This window comes from Asterias rubens, chromosome 7 (genome assembly GCF_902459465.1).
Source record: "Asterias rubens chromosome 7, eAstRub1.3, whole genome shotgun sequence".
Taxonomy (NCBI): Eukaryota; Metazoa; Echinodermata; class Asteroidea; order Forcipulatida; family Asteriidae; genus Asterias; species Asterias rubens.
In genome coordinates, this window is record NC_047068.1 from 11,300,327 (window position 1) to 11,316,197 (window position 15,871).

General features: G+C 35.8%; 2 protein-coding genes across 2 annotated transcripts in view; both read right to left on the bottom strand.

Annotated features, from left to right (window-relative positions):
• LOC117293136 (dynein heavy chain 3, axonemal-like) overlaps positions 1–8,151 on the bottom strand; it is a 69,225-nt gene extending 61,074 nt beyond the window's left edge. Inside the window, exons 1-6 of the mRNA XM_033775360.1 lie at positions 8,042–8,151; positions 7,101–7,172; positions 6,024–6,125; positions 4,672–4,891; positions 1,331–1,430; positions 51–168 (exon numbers count right to left, since the gene is read on the bottom strand). Of these exons, the coding sequence (XP_033631251.1) occupies positions 51–168; positions 1,331–1,430; positions 4,672–4,891; positions 6,024–6,125; positions 7,101–7,115 (555 nt within the window). The 5' untranslated portion in view covers positions 7,116–7,172; positions 8,042–8,151. The remainder of the gene's footprint in view (positions 1–50; positions 169–1,330; positions 1,431–4,671; positions 4,892–6,023; positions 6,126–7,100; positions 7,173–8,041) is intronic.
• Positions 8,152–10,544: 2,393 nt separating this feature from the next.
• Positions 10,545–15,806, bottom strand: LOC117293138 (LYR motif-containing protein 1-like). The gene is made up of 5 exons (XM_033775363.1): positions 15,609–15,806; positions 13,373–13,573; positions 12,657–12,717; positions 11,992–12,023; positions 10,545–10,945 (listed from the first exon to the last, which is right to left on the bottom strand). The coding sequence occupies exons 2-5, from the start codon at positions 13,523–13,525 to the stop codon at positions 10,832–10,834; spliced, it is 360 nt and encodes a 119-aa protein (XP_033631254.1). The 5' UTR covers positions 13,526–13,573; positions 15,609–15,806; the 3' UTR covers positions 10,545–10,831.
• Positions 15,807–15,871: the final 65 nt, after the last annotated feature.

Consider the following 15,871-nt stretch of genomic DNA (forward strand, 5'->3'; position numbering starts at 1 on the left):
TACCAATAGTGTCCACTGCCTTTAACTGGTAACCAATGTAAATTATTTACCTCCATATCTCTCTCGGATGGCTCTCCATGGTTAGAATCTTCATCTTTTTCTTGTTTTAACATGATGCTCATCTGTTCCATTGGGGTCATAGGTCGGCTGGACGGTAGTACGGCATGTCTGCAAGCGAAAAACATTAACAGAAGAAGGTTCAAGTGGGAAAATACACACATGTCATTCAATTCAGGGCTCGAAATTAACCCTGCTAGTGATTTTAGCGCCGGGCCAGTATACTTTTGACCATACAAGTCGGGGCATCTTGTTTTTGTTTGTTTTTTATTTTTGAATAATAATACGTCACTTCATTTTGAATTTAAACTGATGAATACAAGTATCTTTCAATAATAATAATAATAATAACAACAACCATATAGCGCCATCTATCTAGAAAACTAATCCGAGGCGCTGGAGAGGAAAAGAAACCGAAACAAAGAAGTTTATACAAAGAAAAGGATCAAAAGAGTGCCTATTTAACGTGACTTAGGAAACAAATAGTTTTTTAGTTGCAATTTAAATGTGTCTAATGAAGAAGCTGTGCGAATGGCTATTGGTTGAGTATTCCAGAGGGTTGGTGCTGCATATGAAAAAGGAATGAATGAAGTATTTACAAATAATTAAGATAGAGCTTATCTTAATAGTGCTTGTTCTAAAAACCATCTAGATATTGTTCTCATTTTGATAATGGTCTTGTAATAAATTCTCTGGTCCAGTAAAAGTTTTGAGCTATAACCCTGTGGTCTGGTGGATTTTCCCCAAAATTTGAGCCTTGCCAATAACAACAAACTTTTTATTTAAAGTCGAAGGCCAAATTACATACAGACTGTTATCAAAAAAACTTGCTCAGCACAGAATATCATTGCTTAGCAAAAACAGATCACCTGCCCAAATTCGATTAAGTTTGCATTGTTGGGGCTTGTGCCTGACTTTTTACTTTTGATCAGCAAAGAAATTTGTTGAGCAGTTTTTTCTACTTAACAGCTTTATTAAATTAGATGCAGAGCCCAATTTCTTAGACTCTGCTTTTAATAACATTTTTCTGCTCAGCAAAAATAAGCAGGATACCAGTCATAAATGGCACTATGACATGGTGTTTTGGCTGGTAACCTTATTCTGGTAAGCAGAATTTTTTTGTGCTTAGCTTCTTTCTGTTCTAAAGCAGCTCTATGAAGTTGGGTCAGGTTAAAATACTACCGACTGAAGAAACTACAAAAGTTTTTTCCAAACATCTCTGAAATGTAAACACAAATTGAACACCCTTCAGTGTAATTTTTTTTGGACTCACCCATTTAGTTGATTCTTGGTCCGTCTTCCGACAAACGTCTTGACTCTTGGTGACAATGGAGGAATATCTCCAGGCCGAGGACTACGAGGAGATCTTTGAGCTAAGTTATGGTGAAGTTAAGGAAACTGTTTCCCTAGCCATCCATTTAAAAAATCACAGTAGGAGTATTTGATTTAAATAACAAATTTGTTGTGGGTGGCAATGGGCCATATTTTTGACCACGTGAGGGCGCTCTCAATCACTTCCGGGGGTATATTCATTCATACGCAAAACAGTTTTTAAAGATTGGAACACATTATAACCACAGACATCTAATCCATCACAGACAATAAGACTTTAAAAGGAGCCGTTATAATCCACCTCTAAAGCAAATTGAAACTACGGCGCAACAAATATGACAGAACGCCTATTAATTTGTGCAGGGCGAATCGCGTGTACCCCCGGAAGTGATCAAAATACTATTTATAGCGCCCCCGCGCGGTCAAAAATAAGGGGCATTGTGAAGATTACAATCAAATAATTACAGTACTTGTGAAATTGTCCGAACAATTGCCAACATGCAGACAAAACAAGATTCTTAACTGGAAAAGCAGTAAACTAAATAGAGTAGATAAAAACAAACATTTGCTTGTGAACTCTTCCAAAATTGACTCAAAAGAACATAAACCGCATTTATTTTTAAGTTCAGACCATAATTCCAAGGTATACTTTGGATTATTTTCCCAGCCTTTTTTCAAAAAACTTCCCTCCAGTTTAAAAAATATTTACTGATAAAGATATTCTGAGTAATCGTTTTTTTGTTTTTTTGTTTTGTTTTTTAATGTCTAAAAAGACAAAAATAATCTCATTGTTTTTCTTTCATCAACATATTTTCGTTGTTTCATTGGATTGAATTGTAACTATTTGTTGGATGTTGATTTTTCTATTACTTATTCTACTTTATTATGTCCATTAGAAAACTCCAGAGCTAGGATTTGCTACTGTGTGCATTTGATCAAGTGCTACTGTGCAGCAGTTACAAGTTGCAAATAGCATTGGCAGATGACCAAGTGCTACTGTGCAGGTTCTATTGTTGTAGATGGCTTTGGAAGGTGACCAAGTGCTACTGTGCAGCAGTTACCAATGTTGTAAATAGCATTGGCAGAAGACCAAGTGCTACTGTGCAGCAGTTACCAATGTTGCAAATAGCTTTGGCAGGTGACCAAGTGCTACTGTGCAGCAGCAGTACTTGTACAAAGTACAAAGGCATTACTAGAGTCTCCTTCTTTTGTTCTGTGGGCGTAGTCCCTTAGGAATGTGATTGGTACATTTTGTATGTCACTGGTGTGCTTCAGCATAAGCATGTTGGTGTTAGAAAGTCACTTCTTTGAGGGTTAGTACCAGTTGGGTTTGTATGAGGACAGTGGTTTTTAGAGAGAGAGGGCAAGCAGTCTCTACAGACAGCCATGCAAACAGCACAGAGGCCATTGATCTGTTGAAAGCTAAAGTACTGCCGAAGCACAGAGGCAAGTGGACACAGTCTACAGCAAATTGTATGTTATCTTTAAAATCATCTTTTAAATTCCTCATTATGAAGAATATTTAGTGCAATTGCTGACCTGCACTTTGTATATTGAAATAGCAATTTTTGGACAAGTAGTTACTGGTTGGCACTCACAAATGATTTTAAATTTGGCAATTTAGATAACAGCTTTGGCTGTTAGCAGAGATCGTAGGTCCAACAATTAGTCAATTTGACCTGAAAAAATATAAGCTTTAATTTCTTGTGCAAAACAAATCTGCCACTAATAACTTGTACTGTAGTTTATTAAAAAACAAAAAATAATTATTGTCAGGATCCCTACATTTAATCAAGTACAATTAATGTACATGTTTATTTATTTTAGGCACTGTCCGAGACGTATACTAAAGTTTCGTCTATTTTTTGTTTTTAATTGAAAAAGAAATCATCTGTTAAAAATTTGATTAGGGGAATTTGTATATATATTTTTTTATATCAAATCAAAATTATTGATGGTTAAAAACAATTGGCAGTAATAGATTTGTAAGGACAGTTGATCATATTATTTTTTACTTCCATGGTCATATCTAGTTCTGCTACTGTGTTAGTTCTGCTACTGTGTTAATGTTTGAGTACAAATGATCCATCAAATCAACACCAGACTGGTTTTTAAGTGTTGTGTAAATATTCCTGCGCTACTTCATTCTGATGTGCTACACTAGACCCGAAGTACAGCTATCAGGTAGCAGTGATTACATAACTCTGTCAATATTACTATTTACTTTCCGCTCACAATGAAGGCTGCGTCTATTCAATATGACATCAATAATCTACACGTTGCAAGTGATAATACTTTGATTAGCATACTTTGCTAAGGTCGCACAGAAGTTTAAAAAAATATCTGACCCACACTTTCTGAAGGGGCATTTTGGGGGAGTTATTCTCTTTCCTGAAAGAAAGATTTACGGAAAGTAACCAGAGACGAACAGGGCCCAATTTCATAGAGCTGCTAAGCACAAAAAATCGCATAGCATGAAATTAATTCCTTGATAAAAACAGGATTACCAACCAAATTTCCAGTTACATATTGCTTGTTACTGGTATTCAGATTTTGTTTGCTTAAATCCTGAAAATCACATGGAAGTTTGGTTTGTAACCCCGTTTTTATCAAGGCAAAGATTTAAGCAAATTTTTATGCTTAGCAACTCTATGAAATTGGGCCCAGGCACTTTGAATTAATACAAAGTATCAAAATCACGAGTAATGGTCATTTCTGAGTGTACGTACTTTTCAAAAGTTTTAAGACAGCTCCCCCAAAAATCTGATTTTTAAGGGATTCGGCCTGGTTTATTTTTATTTCTGTTCTCTTTCTCTTTCAAACTCTTACCAAATGTATAGTGATGAGCAGGCACTTTAAATTATTAGGGTGTCAAAATCATGATAAATTGCCTATTCTGAGTGCACATACTTTAGAAGGTTTTACAAAAGTTAATACAAATTCTATCACCAAGATATAAATAATGATTAAAAAAATAAAAAAATGTAAAACTAACATTAAGTTTTGATATTCCACGTACACTCCACTCATGGGGAACCTGATCCCTCTAACACTCTGGCCCATCACTATGGAACAAACTCCCCCCCCCCCAAATCAATGACAAGTTACTACTTATACCAGCTTTAAAACTCATTTGAAAACTTGTTTTTGTGCTTAAATCTTTGTAACTCATTGTATAGGCCCACTTGCTTCTGCATCAGGAGTGTCTATTAGACAGACATGGCGCATTTTAATGGGCCACTATTATTGTTATAATTAATATTGTAAAGACGCAAAGGATACGTGAATGACTTCTTTTTCTCGCCATGCTTGGTTGTGTGATTGATCTAGCTAGGTTACTCCTCGGTAGTGATCTAATATTCAGCTTGTTGGCCGAGGGGGTGTAGTTATTAGCTATGGACTCGCTGGGAGTGCGACTGTACTTCTGCTCTTTGAATGGTGCAGCTAGAGTCCATGACATGCCTTGCATGATGGGTGGATGCTCACTGTGTTTCAGAACGATCTGGGTCGCAACAAAATAATTTTAAAAAATGTTACTTTAGTTGACTTTGTCAATATTAAAGGCAGTGGACACTATTGGTAATTACTCTAAATGATTATTAGCATAAAACCTTACTTGATAACGAGTAATGGGGAGCTGTTGATGGTATAAAACATTGTGAGAAATGGCTCCCTCTGAAGTAACGTAATTTTCGAAAAATAAGTAATTTTCCACAAATTTGATTTCAAGACCTCAGATTTAGATTTTGAGGTCTCGAAATCAAGCATCTGAAAGCACACAACTTTGTGTGACAAGGGTGTTTTTTCTTTCATTATTATCTCGCAACTTTGATGACCGATTGAGCTCAAATTTTCACAGGTTTGTTTAATATTTTATGCATACATTGAGATACAGCAAGTGAGACTGGTTTTTGACAATTACCAATAGTGTCCTATGTCTTTCTCCAAGTTCAAATTCAGTTTTGTGATGCAATCATTTTTCAATAGATACGCGTCCTTTGAAAGTGGGGGAAATTATTACAAGTGTGTAACCTCTTGCTAAAATGGTGTAAGTTGTCATTTTATTTTATACTCTTTCAGAGTGAAATTTTAAACATCATCGGACATCAAAAACTAAGGTCAAATTCATGAATGCCCTTTTGATTGAATATCATCAAAATTCTTATATGAACTGAAAATACTATATATTTAAAACGTTACGCTATCAAGCATTTCTATTTTTACAAAATTTGCACTTGAAGGGTATAAAACACAGTGGCATTTCACAACATTTTAAAGTGAGGTTAGATACTTTTTGGTTTTTTGTTTTGAATTTATCCATTTCCATCAGGACTCTTTATTATTCTTGTAAAAGCTTGTTAACAAACAAAGGAAACACCTAAGTCCAAAACAAAGTCTGTTACTGTGTCACTGATGTGATAGTGAATGAACATTTGAAGAGAACTATTTCTCAAAGTAACGTTAATTTCTTGTAACTCATTTGAAAGAACTGGTTTGGAAAGTAGAAAAATTTGTATACACTTTGCACGGAGGCAATAGAATCATATGAGGTTTGCAATGCCACCATATCTTCTTTGATCTTCAATTCTTTTGAGATATAGTAATATTGTATAACTCTAAACAAACAAACTTACCTGGTAAAGATCCGAGGGGTTCTTAGCCACATCTTGAGGCAAAGGAGGAAGACCGGGTAAACCTCGAGTCTGGCTGCAACTCAGCAGAGGCGTCCCAGTTATCTAAGTATAAATTTAATTTATAAAAAGTATAGCAATTAAAGATCTGTAAACAAGTGTAAATGATTTAAAACTTTGTAGGGATAGAACAAAATATCTTAAAATGAAATTACTTTTAACAAAATGATTTGAAAAGTCTGTACATATCCTCCATCCTGTTATTCAAATGAGCTTGATTCAAATTTAAAATATTTCGATGATATATTTTAAGTGGCACATGATAGAATAAACTATCATTAGAAAAGATTCTCCTCAATGTACTACGTTTGTTGTTCTCTATTTTTTTTCATGCAATAACTTTTAAAGGCAGTGTACACTTTTGGTAATTGTCAAAGACAAGCCTTCTCACTCCTCAAAATATTATATATATTAGCATAAAATAACAAACCTGTGAAAATTGGAGCTCAATTGGTCGTCGAAGTTGCAAGATAATTAATGAAAGAAAAAACACCCTTGTCACACGAAGTTGTGTGCTTTCAGATAGTAGATTTCGAGACCTCAAATTCTTAATATGAGGTCTCGAAATCAAATTAGTGGAAAATTACTTTTTTTTCGAAAATGCTTTTCTATCAGAGGGAGCCGTTTCTCACAATGTTTTATACTATCAACAGCTCTTCATTGCTTGTTATCAAGTAAGTTTTTATGCTAACCATTATTTTGAGTGATTACCGGTAGTGTCCAGTGCATTTAAACCTGGGAAATTACTCATGCATAGAATTTATTCTCAGATTTCTCAATCCGTGGTATCATTTCGCGAAAGCTGCATCCAGCGAAATTGCTGGTAACTGAGGTCACAGTTTTCTCAACAAGAAGACATAGAAACTTTTCATCTAAACAATCACCCATAGGTGACTTTTATTGTACCCTTTTTTATAGTTTGGGATATAAAACAATTTCCAAATCCATTCTATTACCATACCTTTCAAACAAAACACATTTGTATATGTTGAAATTTGATAATTGTCAAAAAATAGTTACCCTTGCTCGATCCATGGTGCCTTTCTATTTCTAGCTAAATTTTTGAATGAACTTGTGATGCAACAGGAAGCTCTGAGGACGAAAAGAAGCGAAAGGAAAGTTCAAATGAATTATGAAAAAAAAAATTGTAAAGATCTTGTCCTTTCAAAAGTTTTAAAGGTTCAATTTATTCACAAACTCGTTAAAAATACAGCAATTTGAATTAGTTTTGTTTTTCTGACATTACACTCATTCAGTCATTTCAACCGTACTTTACTTAAAAAAAACTAGAATCTTTAAGTTGTTATGCGAGACAGAATGTCCCCCGTGACCATGTCCACAAAGGTTTAACCTACTACTGTCACTCACTCAGTGCATGATTATTTATGACATTGCTAGAGTAGAGTACGATCATCACATTATTAAAATAGAATTAGAAGCAATGTAAAGTCATTGCAGAAATTGCAGTGCATGAATGAAATAAATTAATTAGGAATATAGGACTCTTTAGGAGGATGAATTATAACATATTTGAACCATTCAATTTGTAACAAGTCATTGAGTAAAACAAGGGACATTCCCTGACAAAATGGTTTAATTAAATTCCCCCCCCCCTAAAAAAACAAAACCGTGCCCCCCCCCCAAAAAAAAATAAAAAATGTACACATCATTTATACTACACTAGTACTGCCTGGCTGCTGTTAGACACGATTATCTGTCTCCTACTCAAACACTTGCTTTAATAAACAATAATAAACAATGGCAAACACAGTCTGCATTGCCCAAGAACTGTAACATTATCTGAAGATTGCTTGTGCCTACTTGACTGCATCTTTTTTGAAAGTTTAATAAGTTACTCCGATCAAATCGAACGACAATAAACGTAAACACTAGAAAAAACATCTTTCGCAACCCGTTTTCACCCCACAACAAATTACAAAACATCTACCATAATTCCTTACATTAAGTCCTGACATCGTCCTTTAAGATGGAAGTAGTTTGTTTATCATCGCAGCACCAGTGAGACATTTATAAGAAAAGTTTACAAACTCGCAAAGTGGCGATGTGCAAAAGTTATTCCACTACCCAAAAATGGCGAGCGTTTCTTCGTTTAACAACATCCGGGGAATCTTGTTGCTATGCATACAGTGAATGGCAAATAGTCAGGTAGATGTGAAATAGATGCATATCAGTACGTACGCATTCGTTCAGGTACCAGTTCATCAATACCCAAGATAGTATCGATACCAATGCAACCAAAATAAAATCGATTCCACAGTACTCGACCATTAAATGAGGCCAATATGTATGGAGGGGCGGATCTCCTTTAAAAGAGGGGGAATAAAAAGGGCATGGAAATCACCTTAAAGAAGCAAAGATTTTCATTTTAATCGGTTTAAATCCAAACGAAAGTGAAAATAAAACCGAAATTTATTTGGTACCTTCCTGGGGGTAGTGGATGTTTGTGTTGAGGGAGTGGGGAAGGGGGGGGGGGGGACACAGGTTGGATGAGATTGTGTTCAATAACATTAACATTCCAATCATTCTAGATGCAACATAAATTTGTATTTTATTTATAATAACTGAAGAGTTGAAATAGCATGCACAACTCAACAAATTCATTAACAAATACCAGAATACTTTATTTTTTATTTCATTCTATTACTTTGTATCTTTTATTCAAAGCAAGCTCTCAAACACTGGCTGAATCCAGAGCATTTCCCGATGGCGATGGACATTTTCAATAAATTGTGACTCATGAAATTTTTATGAGGAAATTTAGAAATTGTACAGCAATATTTTATTAATTTGTTGCCCCACTCTGATGTGTTATAAAACACTAAAATCGTAATAAAAAACAGATTGCTGGGACTTACTAAATCATCTCTTTAAAACAGAACCGTTGTTTTAAATAAAGGACAACCAGAACCGTTATTTAAAAAAAGAAAATAGCAAACAAAGAGAAAGGTTTCCATTTCCTGCCACCACTCAATGAGTATCTCATTTTGGTGAAAAAGTGGATACTATTTTATTTCATAACAAATGAAAAAAGTGGTGGTAGGATACAGAAATTTTTCCAAACATAAAAACACAGAGTAGAAATGAGATTTAGGACTTTAGAATGTAGGCTTCTCTTTAAAGGCAGAACTTCTTAAAGGGAAGGTACACGTATGGTAATTACTCAAAACAGATTTTAACTTAAAAACTTACTTGGTAACGAGCATTGAAGAGCTGTTGATGTATAAAACACAGTGGGAAATGACTCCCTCTGAAGTAACATAGTTTTTGAGAAAGAGGTAATTTCTCACTATAACATTAGAGACTTCTAGCTAGAAGTCTTTAATTCCTATCTGAAAGCACACAAATTCATCCAACAAGGGTGTTTTTTCTTTCATCATTTTCTCGCAACTTTGATGACCAATTGAGCCCAAATTTTCACAGGTTTATTATTTTATGCATTGATGGGATACACCAAGTGAGAATACTGGTCTTTGGCAATTACCAAACGTGTACAGTGCCTTTAAGGAGGGTTTACTGTATAATGGGTGTGGGTGTGGTTAAAGTATTTAATTATATTAACAATGTTTATTGTAAGAATAAAATAAAATAATTAATTTCTTGACAGGTATCTTAGTAATATATAAATTAAAGTCAACACAAAATTATAAACAAACTAATAGTTTAGCTAACTCATCAGAGATGGTATATTAAAAGATTTAATACAGGACTGGTAGAGCTGACGAAATAGTCACAGAGTGTTCATGTTTTGTGTGATCAACCATAATACATAAAGTAACAAACCTGTTAAAATTTGGGCTAAATCTTTTGTGCATGTCAGGAGAAAACAGTGAAAACCATGCACAATTTTCAGCATGTAAACACATTGCCTTAATCAGCTGAGAAGGAAATTGTTTCAGAGTTAATTTCATTTCCGAGTGTAATATTTCACACACACAAAAACAGGTTTTAGTATGAACTTCATAAACAGTAAGTTTTCAGACTAAAACTAAACAATGTTTTTATCCTCACTTACCCTGTAACATAAAACTGATGATTACTTCAGTTTAAATCACACACAAATAAATCTTGCACAAAAGTTGTTTTGCCCAAGGTAAAAAAAAGACCTTTTTGTATTAACATCACATGCAGCAAGCTTTATGGTTTGTCATTTTAAGTTTAAATTATTTGCATGTTAAAATATGGCATCGAAATATGCACACAGATAATAGCCCTGAATGTATTAAAGAAATGGCAAAACAAAAATGTATCATGGGCAATGATATTTATCGCAGCTGATGAACAGGGCCAAATCTCATAAAGCCTGTAAGCACAAAAACATGCTAAGCATAGAAGTATTGCTAAACAGAAACAGGTTACCAGATAAAATTACATTAAGTTTACATTGTTGTGACTGGTGCCCAACTGATATTTTGCTTAGCAGCTTAATGAAATTGGGTCCTGTACTAGGATAATTGGTTTGATAGGCATGGCCTCTGTTGTCCCTGGTCTTGTCCTTGGTGCCCCTTTAAAAGTTGTCTATTATACTTTAAGATTCTCCAATGGAAGTAGCCTTTGCAAAACAAAAATGGCTTTGACCTCTCAAAGTTGAAACTCCAGGCCTGCAATGAGCTTCAGACTCAAATCAATATAACCAAACCGAGGCTTGGATGCAAATATCAGTCTGGTCCCTCTTAGGATCAAGAGAAATGCTGCTTGTAAACCGTTATTGTACACAGGGAGCATGACACCGATCAGTATTCATCATGGGATTGCAGATACACAGGCTTGGCTTGCTTTCTCAGTCTGTCTTGTGCCTTCTTTCCTTTACTTACAGACTTTGGCAGACCCATCGGTGGGATATTCACCTGATCAAATAAAAATCATCAAGTATTTTAAAACTTTATAGCTATTAATACAGTCTCACTCACTGGTGAAAAATAGTTCATGCTCTGACTTTTCAAGCCTTTTGATTAAGAATCTACTTAACTATGTTTTGCAAAGCTACCATAGGTCCTTTTGGTTCGTAAGCAGTTTGCAACAGCTAATTCTATTTTCACATTAGTAACTAATAAAATGGCAACAGTATAACGAATACTGTTTTCAGGAATATGAAACCTTCCAGTTTTTATATTTTTGTGAGGTTATTTCCACACTGGTTTGAGCACAGTTTTGAGGGATTAAGTTTTTAGTTTGGCTCTGAAAATTTGTGCTCATATACTACAATCAAAGCCCTGTAGTCCCATCAATATTTTATTTTCAAAATTCAAGCATGCAATAAATAGTTGGTGGTCTGACATTTCGACCCTAACAGAGTCTGTCTCGAAGGCTAAAAGCCATACATTTAGGCCCTAAAAACATTTAGGTCCTTTTGGTTGGTTAGCAGTTTGCCACAGCTCATTCTATTTTCTTAATAAAATTAGAGCACAATATACTTTTGTCAAATAATTTTTGTTTTTAAGTGTGAATGCGATGGTATCAACAGGGTTTCATATTATAATGCAATCTTGATTAGGTACATTAAAGGCAGTGGACACTATTGGTAATTACTCAAAATAATTATCATCATAAACCTTTCTTGATTATGAGTAACGAGAAGAGGTTGATAGTATAAAACATTTTGAGAAACAGCTCCCTCTGAAATGACGTAGTTTTCAAGAAAGAAGTAATTTTCCATGAATTTGATTTCGAGATCTCAAGTTTAGAATTTGAGGTCTTGAAATCAAGCATCAGAAAGCACACAACTTGAGGTGACAAGGGTGTTTTTTTCTTTCATTAATGTCTCGCAACTTCGACGACCGATTGAGCTCAAATTTTCACAGGTTTGTTATTTTATGCATATGTTGAGATACACCAACTGTGAAGACTAGTTATAGTTTACAAAACAAGTTTACTATGTAGTTGTCTAACTTACCGGTCGAGGATATGGGCTTCTGTAGTGTAATGCTGTAGGTACAAAGAAAAGAAAACATTATTAATATAATTGGTAAGAAATGGTGATCTAGGGGTGAATATTATGTTTTTATTTTTAAAGTCATACTTGTCAATAAACTTTTTTACATTTTGTTTATGCAAGTGTGCCCCAAACAAGGCTTAAAAAGCCACTATAAGGGGCTTCAAGAAGACAAAACTATTAAATGTGAAAAATAACTCAGCAAGAGGGGCTGAGGGTAGGAGTCATATTCCTCTTTAAAAAAACAGTCTAGCTTGTAGGATGGAGAGAAACATGCACCATGTCAGGAGTTCCAAAGAGATGCAGAATGTGGAATAAAGCTGTTGGAATGGCTCATTGTTTTACATCTCAGCAAATCAAGCGTGTATGATTGAGAAGAAGCAGAACGACTGATTTCGTGCTCAAACATTCTGATAGGAGTAACTAGGTCAAACACACTGACAATAACAGTTACTAAATTGAAAAATATTTCTACAAGACTTGTTTTGCAAGATGTTGAATCGTATACCCTAACTTGCTTAAAACACAATTTAATGGATATTTACCTCTAAATTTTTGAGTGGGGAGAAAAATCAAAACAGAAAAACACAAGTTTTTACCATAAAAAGTTTGAGTGATTTACATACCCATGGCTAATCTTGTCTCTGCCTCCTGAATGTAGACTTTAATCAATTCTGGATCAGTCACCTTTAAAACAAATTTAAGATATATTTGATCATGGAGGAAGGAAATGATTTAATGGCGTGTAAGGCCGTGTCCGAAACGACGACTTCGGCTACAGCTACGTCTAGATCAGCGCGTCTACCAGTGTTGAAGAATAGGCAGACGCGCGCGATCTAGCCGTAGCTGTAGCCGAAGTCGCCGTTTCGGACACGGCCTTAGTGAAGAAACTAACATTGAGGCTGGTGCTCTTGTGGTTCTTGGGTGAAGAGAATCCACAATTAGAATGGGAGTACGATAAGGGAACTTGACAAAGAATACGGCTGTATCATTGGGCTGCCACCTCGCTAAAACTGGATTGTTTCAAAGTTCTTGATGAAAACACCTTGAAAGCTTGTTGATGGAACTCAACGAGTAGACACTGTATTCATCTGAAATTTTCACTGGTGAATTTTATTGTATCTTTCCTGATATTTTTGCCCACATATCAGCATTAAAACAGATTTTGTTTGTTCAAATTTGGACCCAATTTCACAGAGCTGCTAAAGCATAAAAAGTAGCTAAGAATAACACGTACAATTTGTGACTGGTATCCTGCTCATTTCTGCTTAGCAGAAAGCAATATCTTCTGCGTAAGCAGCTCTGTGAAATTGGGCCCTAGGTTTGTTTTAGTTCATTTTACCTGTTTATTCTTATTGAATAGTGTACATGTTTCATTATGGATGTAGAGCTGCTCATCTTTAGTATCGTTAACTAAACCACTGGCTGCTTCCCACGTCTTGGCAGTGCGGAGCAGTGAGCGGTATAAGCCAAGAACCTGCCGTCTTAATGCCATGAGAAATTGTTGCAATTACATGACTGCGTCGCCTAGAGGGATCGTCAACTGTAAGAAAAGATTGAAAGATATTAGTTACGAATTAGGTAAAAGCCATGGCAAGCAGAAGGAAGTTGAACAAATCTTGATCCCTTATCAGATGTTTTGCAGGATGTATGTCTCATTCAAATGATCAATGGTTTTGCGATAGGTTTATTCAAACGACGTCCATGCAAACATCCTCGAAAACAGGCCTAGATAAGAAAATATTGAAACTTTGCGTAGTAATACATAGGTGGAGTGGGAGAGGTTATAGAAGTGGGAGGGGTTAAACTGGGTGCGGGGTAGGAGTGGAAGGGACTAGAAGTTGAAATGGGAAGGGGTGGGAGGTGTTAAGTCTGGAGGGGTACTTAGGGAGGAGGGAAGGGGGAGGAGAAACGGGGAGGGAGGGGGGGGAGAGAAGGTTTACACGTAATCTTTACACGTGCAAATTCGGAATGTGCCCAGGCCCCAAAACACACAAAATGAGGAATGTTCGCATGCTTTCATTTCAGATGACACTAAAAGTGCTGCTTCATCGGGTGGAAATAATCTCTCTGGAGGCTTGGAACTGGTTTGAATTTAAAAAACAACAGATATTATTAAATTTCCCACCGATGTTACATTACAATTATTGTAAGCTAATATAAATGCACTAGTTACAGTGAAAACATTCATAATTTTAGAAATAGTGCTCATAGCCAGTACTGCCAATTAACTTAAAGGCAGTGGACACTATTGGTTATTACTCAAAATAATTATTAGCATAAAACCTTTCTTGGTGACGAGTAATGGGGAGAGGTTGATGGTATAAAACATTGTGAGAAACAGCTCCCTCTGAAGTGCCATAGTTTTCGAGAAAGAAGTAATTTTCCACAAATTTGATTTCGAGACCTCATATTTAGAACTTCAGGTCTCGAAATCAAGCATCTAAACGCACACAACTTCGTGTGACAAGGGTATTTTTTCCCTTCATTATTATCTCACAAGTTCGATGACCGATTGAGCGCAAATTTTCACAGGTTTGTTATTTTATGCGTATATGTTGAGATACACCAACTGTGGAGGCTATAGTCTTTGACAATTACCAACAGTGTCCACTGCCTTTAAAATAAAAATGGAGGAAGGAAATATTATTACTAATATTATTTGTTATCACACAAGCGCAAGTGGAATACGGAAAAATATTATAGCACTTCTTTGTCCCATATCCAACGAGGTTGAAGGCCGAGTTGGATATGGGATGCAGACGCGCCAAATTTGTTGCGTATTCCACGAGCGCGCTTGTTACAACAATTTTATGTTCCAGACTCACGTGCAACGCGATAAGTTTAGAATTTCATTACAATATTTCAGGACGAACAGCATGCACATCACTAATGCACACGCAAAGTTTAGAATGTAGTTTCGCACTGTCTGTATGCGGAGTGTGATGCATTGACACTCCGTAATGCACAAGCGCGCGTGTTATAACAAATAAATCTTCCCGTCTTCCAGCAGTCTCACGTGACACAAAATTTACAATATCAGAACAATATTTCCCGATGAACAGCATGTAGGCCTATAATTTTATAAGGTTTATCGCGAATAGCAAATTATCAAGAGAGGGCGCTGTTGAACCCACACAAAGGTATAGGTGTTGTGTGGGCGAGTCGTAGAAACTGCATAGAAACTGCCCCATATTCCTTCCCACAAAGCATTGCGGTTCTGAATCGCGATAAACCTTAATATGCGCAAAGTTTAGAATGTATACATTTTTGCAGAGCGTGACACATTGACCCTCACAAGAATACGCAGTGTGCAATATAAAAACTGGATTGGACTTGGATTAGGCCTACCGCCGTAGCTTTTTATACCACCCTCCAGTTCGAGCATCTGATTGGTGGATTTTTAGCATGAATGATTAGCGCCCTCTGGAACTATACGATGACCATTACGGTCCGGAAAACTCTCAATATTCCCTACTTGCTCTTTCTTTCCTTGCATTTCCAGCACTAATAAAAATAGACCTAAAATCCACCGACAGCGCACCAGCTCTTGTGCTTCACAAGCAAAACACCCTTACCTGCTGCACTGCTGACTAGTCTGTCGATTTCTGTTTCCCAGAAACTGCAAACCATGACATGTCTTAAAAACGCAGTCTTTACATCATGCAAAACGAACTAATCGATTTTTGTTTTCACCAACTTGAGGACTAGCCGAATTAAAGATAAATTTGCCCAATTATAGTTTACATAATCACAACTACAATTGGGAAAGATAAGCTTCAATTGGAGTGAGCCCAATTACGAACAAATAATCGATTACACAAATCAAAGTGACACTAAA

Coding starts and splice junctions, on each gene's coding strand:
- LOC117293138 (XM_033775363.1), bottom strand. CDS start 13,525: ATGGCATTAAGACGGCAGGTTCTTGGCTTATACCGCTCACTGCTCCGC. Junction 12,718..13,372: donor TATTCAATAAGAATAAACAG/GTAAAATGAACT, acceptor TTTGTTTTAAAG/GTGACTGATCCAGAATTGAT. Junction 10,946..11,991: donor GAAGCCCATATCCTCGACCG/GTAAGTTAGACA, acceptor TTATTTGATCAG/GTGAATATCCCACCGATGGG.